The sequence below is a fragment of the Gossypium arboreum genome, chromosome 3 (assembly GCF_025698485.1).
Source record: "Gossypium arboreum isolate Shixiya-1 chromosome 3, ASM2569848v2, whole genome shotgun sequence".
Taxonomy (NCBI): domain Eukaryota; kingdom Viridiplantae; phylum Streptophyta; class Magnoliopsida; order Malvales; family Malvaceae; genus Gossypium; species Gossypium arboreum.
This window is the reverse complement of record NC_069072.1, coordinates 18371392-18377691: the sequence shown is the minus strand read 5'-3', so window position 1 is coordinate 18377691 and position 6300 is coordinate 18371392. Positions and strand designations below refer to the sequence as shown.

The 6300-nt window shown below is 34.5% G+C and overlaps 1 protein-coding gene across 1 annotated transcript; it reads left to right on the top strand.

The window, feature by feature from the left end:
• The first annotated feature begins 4629 nt into the window (after positions 1 to 4629).
• LOC108475161 (uncharacterized) lies at positions 4630 to 5916 on the top strand. The gene is made up of 5 exons (XM_017777152.2): positions 4630 to 4720; positions 4817 to 4939; positions 5081 to 5269; positions 5312 to 5556; positions 5674 to 5916. Exons 1-5 carry the CDS (start codon positions 4630 to 4632, stop codon positions 5914 to 5916), a joined length of 891 nt encoding a protein of 296 aa, XP_017632641.2.
• Positions 5917 to 6300: the final 384 nt, after the last annotated feature.

Genomic DNA, 6300 nt, shown 5'->3' with positions numbered 1-6300 from the left:
TTCATGGCATGAGTGGGTTAATCCTAAATGCCTTAATCATTTTTACATATCAAGTCAAATAGTGTGGCCTTGACATGCATAATCAAGCAAGTTCTAGAATAATAGTTTCAATTACTGACGCACTCAAAGCAATAATAAAAGTGAGCATGAAAGAATTAATAGATGCTCAAAAATCTCACAAAAATTATGGCTTTTTGATGTTTAAAACTTGTGAATTCCAACTCAAAGTAATACCTAAACTTTCGAGAAAACAACTTAAAATTTTAAATTCTTAAAAATCAACTTATCATGCTTGATTCTCTTAATGTCTTAAAGTTTAAACAATCAATGCATAAATGCCTATGTTTTAATTTAGGATATATTAATCAAAATCATAAATCAATCAAAATTTATCCTAAATATGATATAAGAGCTTTTCAAGAGAACAAGACAGTCATTCAGGGATTTTTCTGATAATGAAATGGATACCCCCCCACACTTAAGATGTACATTGCCCTCAATGTACAAAGATAGATATAAGAATATAAAAATAAGATAGGGAGAGAAGTGAAACTTCCTGAGTTAAAAATGGATGAAATTCCTGGATTAGCGAGAGCGAGTTGTTGGAAATAAAGCTGGAGGACAAACATGATTCTGAAGAACAAAAGGAGAATTGGGGGAATAATTTGGTAGTAATCATAAAGATAAGCCGTGTTTAAAAACAAAAGAAACTTCAAAAATTAATGAAAGAAAAATAAAAAAAGATAGATAATCTAATTTTTCAAGTGGCACGGCCACGGGTTCTAAACACGGGCGTGTCGAATGCCTGTGTTGTTTTGGCACATTCGCCTACGGCAATGTCGCACAGTCGTGGCGATTTATCGTAGCCCGTGTTGGGGAAATATTTGCCTTGTTTTCACACGGCCCGAAGCACGCCCGTGTGCTTGGCTGTGTTTGTATGGAAAAACCTGTATCCAAGATCTCTGTTAGTAAGTTAGGTGTTAAATACTAAAATTTAAAGAAATTAATATTGTTAGTGCACGGGTTGCCTCCCGAGAAGCGCTTATTTATAGTATAAGCTCGACTGACCTCTCCATTGAATGGTCATGATTGTTCGAGGAGTTTATACTTCTCATTCCTTCTATTATTCTCATTAAAATAAGGTTTCAGACGGGTGTTTTTTACCTTAAAAGTGTCGAACTTGGGATGACTTACCTCGACTGTACCGAATGGGAAAATTCTAAGTACCGTAAGTGTAACGGCACAAATTTTAGTGGTACTGGAACAGTGATTCGAGATCACTAAATCTGACATGTGAGTTTAGATATTTTTAAGCAAATGCTAAGTGTGGTTTTAGAAATAATTTTTAATTAGTGAAATTATGAATTAAAAGAAATTTGTAGATTAAATGAGATAAAAATGAGGTATCGAGACCTCAAATTCATAAGCCGATCCATAAATATTTTTAGAAATATTTATGGAGTGATAATAAGTTAGAATTAAAGTTTTGTCAAGAAATTTTAAGGTTTCGGTAGTCGATCGGGTAAAAAGGACTAAATTGAATTAAGTGCAAAATTGTGAAATGTGATTAAATAGCTCTAGTAATTATTAAATGAGGACTAAATAGGCAATTAAACACCTATTATTGGGCTGGACGGTAGGTGTGTGCTGGAAAATAAAAATCAAGTGTGAATAAGGGGCAAAATTGGAATTGGGTAAATATTAAATTGTAAAATATGGTATATTAGGTAAAAATCTAGAGTTTTCTTCAATTTTCTTCATCTTCTCCAGAAAAAACACCACTGAAGGGTTCTTTTAAGCTGGTCTCTCATATTTCTATTACATGTAAGCTCAATTCTTGATTATTTCTTGTGATTTTTGTGATTTTGAGACTTTTGTAACTAGGTCCTAATATCTAATTCAATAGTTTTTTATGAATATTTTAGAAAGTTACCATGAGTAAGTGCTAAAAGTTTATGATGATTTATCATGGAATTAAGGTTTTAATTTCATTATATGATGATTTTGTGAAGAGATTTGCATAGAAATTTATTTTAGGACCTAATTGTGAAAGTTGTTAGAATTAGGGTTTTGTGTTGAAGCTTGGAATGTCAAAGGCTGTGAAGTAGTTTGTATTGTTTAGATAAAATGATATTTGAAAGGAATTAGTTTGATTGATGAATAAATTAAATAGGGACTAAATTGTAAAAATTAAAAAGTTTGGGGTAATTGTGTAATTTTGAAAATTAAGGGCATAAATTGTGAAATAGAATGGAATTGAAATAGATACTAATGAAGGAATGATTTTATAATTATAGATCAAGAAAATGAAGTAAATCGTGGAAAGCAGAAAATTCAAGAATAGTCCCTGAATTTCTACGACTTTTGCAAATTAGCCCAAGTAAGTTCATTTGGCAAAGTTCAATGTTTGATATGAAAATCTTATGATTGTTAAAGTATTTTTTTTGTAGATGAACATTATAAAGTTGTATTAACTAATAAATAATGTGTAACTAATAAATAATGTGGAACTAAAAGAACAAATTAGTTGGAACAATGGTTTGAGTGCTTTCATTTTATGACCATAATGAATTGACGAAAAAGATGTGATACATATACTTCCGTATAAGGCCATAGCCGAGCTATGGCATCGGTACAATGTGATTCATACTCCCGTATAAAACCATGGCAGGGCTATGACATCAGTGTAATATGATAATGTGATTCCGTATAAGAGCATATCTGGGATATGGCATCGGTATGATATGTGATCCATGTAGGACCATGGCAGGGCTATGGCTTCGGTGTGTGATGTGTGACAATGTGAAAGTCCATAGTTTACTGTGGCAATGTGATAATAAAGCACTCAATTCCATTATTGTTCCCTAATTTGACAATAGAAATAAATAAGAAATGGGCCCAAAAGAATTAAGTTCATGAATTGCATCATGAAAATCATTCAAATGAGTTTATTAATTAAGTTGTGATTTGCAAGATGAAATAGTTTAATTAATACATATATAATTGTGTACAGTGTTCGGTAAGATTTATGCTATTCTGCCTATGAGCTTACTAAGCTTCTATAAGCTTACTTGTGTATGTGATTTGTTTTGTAGATTGACTTATATATATACGGAGGATCGGATCTACACCAAGGGTCACACTATCCAGATTTACTCCAGTAGATTTTGTTAAAACAACTTTTTGGTTTATATGGCATGTATAGGATTTGATTTAGTAATGTAATTATATGAATAATTAAGTATGCAAACTATGTTGAATGTGATGTTTTATGATTGGAAAAAGAAATAATTGTTTGGTTGAAAATTTTTAGGTATAAATATTATATAATATGGCTTGTGAAAATTACCTCTAGAAGGGGTGGCAAATTGGCTTAAATCAAGCCTACACGGTCAGGGGACACGAGCGTGGCTTATGGCATTGTAAGAAACTCAGTAACCTCCTAAATATTACACGGCTTTGACACACGAGCGTGTTATTTGGCCGTGGGCTTAAGTCAGTAGCTAGCTATGTATCACACGGCTGTAGCACACGGGCGTGTTCTAGGCCACACGAGCATGTCCTAAGCCACACGGGCATGTGCCCCTATCTTTAAGGAAAATTTTCCAAAGTTCTCGATTTAGTCTCAAATCACTTCTAAAACATATATAGGGCCCCGTAGACCCATAATAGGGACTTTAAGATGAAATTTGATAAGAATTGATCTGGAATGTAAAGTTTATGACTCAGTTTTGTATAAATGTTAGTGTATAAGTCCGGTAATGCCTCGTAGCCCTATTCCGGTTACAACTTGGGGTTAAGAGGTGTTACATTTATTGGTATTAGAGCTTCAGTTTAGCCGATTCTTGGAATATGTATGATGTGAAAAGTGTCTAGAAGTACATGGCATATAAATCTGTGATAGTGTGATGTGTATAATCAGATCTAATCCTTGTTTTTATTATAGATTATCTTCGATTTGAAAAGATGTCAGATAGACCAGAACAAATTGAGCAAGAAGAAGTTAATAGCAGGGTACAAACCTCTGAACAAGGAACAAGTAGTGAAGTTCCAATTTCATTGATGCGAGAACAAGAACTCAAAAATATGATTTATGGATTCATGAATCAACGGTATAATGAGAATGTGCGAGAAAGAAATCAGACTCAGCAACCTCCTCCCCCTATTTCAACATTGGTAGTACCCCTGGTTGCTCCTCCACCTCATCCGACAACTGAATCTAGTAAATGTTCTCCATTTGAAAAGCTCAGATATCATGGGGCCGAAGAATTTCAGGAAAGAACAGACGATGACCTCGTCAAAGCTGAGTATTGGTTATAAAGCATAATGACGGTGTTTAAGCAAATGGCGTGCCAACCAAATGATTACTTAGTATGTGTTGTGTCATTACTGAAAGAAGAAGCTTATAACTGGTAGGAAATAATAGAAGCTGTAGTACCGGCTGAGAAGATCACTTGGGAATTTTTCCAAAAATAATTTAAGAAGAAATATGTCGGTAGAAGATATTTGGATAAGAAGAAAAGAGAATTTCTCGACTTGCGACAAGGAAACAAGTCAGTGGCTGAATATGAAAGAGAATTTGTTTATCTGAGTAAATATGCTCGAGATATCATACCCACTGAGGAAGAAATGTGTATCAGATTTGAAGAAGGGCTTAATGATGAGATTATAATGATGATAGGGGGCACTGAGATACGGGAATTTATTGTTTTATCAGATCGTGCTCAGAAACTTGAATAAGTATATAATAGAAAGATGCAACGAGATAGAAGAAGTAAAGAATCTTTCAAAAGAAGTGCATCTAAGTCATTTTTAGCTTTACCAGTGAAGAAATCTAAAGAGAAATTTAGTCAAGCCACTTCAGCACTGGAAAGATCAGGAAAGAGTAGACCAAGACAATCTGATTATAAGGTATCTGACAGACCTGCTGTTAGTGTGGGTAGTGTACAAAATATCCAAAGGCCTAAGTGCTAACATTGCGGAAGAAGTCACCCCGGTGAATGTAGAAGTAAGTTAGGTGCTTGTTATAAATGTGGGGCCACTGATCACTTTATACGTGATTGTCCCTAACTACAAGTAGAAGAAGTGAAACAGAAAGAGAAACAGAAAACTCCTCCTCAAAAAGGAAGACGCTCTGGTCAGAGCAATGCTACAGGGGCTACTCGTTCAGGTATGAAAGATACTGCTAGTCGATCAGAAGTTAGGGCTCCTGCTCATACTTATGCCATTCGAGCAAGAGAAGAAGCAACAGCTCCGGATGTAATTGCTGGTACTTTCTATCTTTATGATGTTCTTGTGTATGCTTTAATAGACCCTGGGTCTACTCATTCATGTATTTTTACTATGTTAACATCTAAAAAGAATCTATGTGTTAAGCCTACTGATTATGATGTACAAGTTGCAAATCCATTAGGACAAAGTGTGGTAGTTAATTTAATATGCCATAACTGTTCACTGAAAGTTAAGGGCTGTGATTTCCCCACTGATTTGATGTTGCTACCCTTTCGGGAATTTGACATTATCTTGGGAATAGACTGGTTAATGAAACATGATGCGGTAGTGAATTGTCGAGAAAAATGAATTAGTTTGAAATGTCAAACAGGAGATATTATTTTGGTTGAGTATGGAAATTTGGGTGATACTATTAGAATGATTTCGTCTATTTTTGCTCAGAAATTGTTGCGTAAAGGAAATGAGGCTTATTCAGCCTATGTTCTTGATGCTCGAAGTTCTGAATCAAAGTTAGAGCAATTATTTGTTGTGAATGAATTCATGGATCTATTTCCTGAAGAATTACCAGGCTTACCACCCGATAGAGAGGTTGAGTTTGTGATAGATATGCTTCCAGGAATAGCTCCCATATCAATGACACCGTATAGAATGGCTCCAGCTGAATTAAAAGAGTTGAAAACGTAGTTGCAAGAGTTGTTGTACAAAGGGTTTATCAGACTGAGTATGTCACCATGGGGTGCACCTGTCTTATTAGTGAAAAAGAAGGACGGTTCATTGAGGTTGTGTATAGATTACAGACAGTTGAATAAGGTAACGATTAAAAATAAATATCCTTTGCCTCGTATTGATGATTTATTCGATCAGCTTAAGGATGCTGAGGTGTTTTCGAAAATAGATCTCAGATCTGGGTATTATCAGTTAAAGGTAAAGGAATGTGATGTACCGAAAACAGCTTTTAGAACTCAGTATGGTCACTATGAGTTTTTAGTTATGCCATTTGGTTTGACAAATGCTCCTGCTGTTTTTATGGATTTAATGAATCAAATTTTTCAGTCCTACCTGGATAGA

Bases quoted from the DNA above. Each gene is read 5' to 3' on its own strand.
- LOC108475161 (XM_017777152.2), top strand. From the start codon at position 4,630: ATGTGTATCAGATTTGAAGAAGGGCTTAATGATGAGATTATAATGATG. The intron at 4,940-5,080 runs GTAGTGTACAAA...AACTACAAGTAG, and splicing joins CAGACCTGCTGTTAGTGTGG to AAGAAGTGAAACAGAAAGAG. The intron at 5,557-5,673 runs GTAGTGAATTGT...ATTTTTGCTCAG, and splicing joins GGTTAATGAAACATGATGCG to AAATTGTTGCGTAAAGGAAA.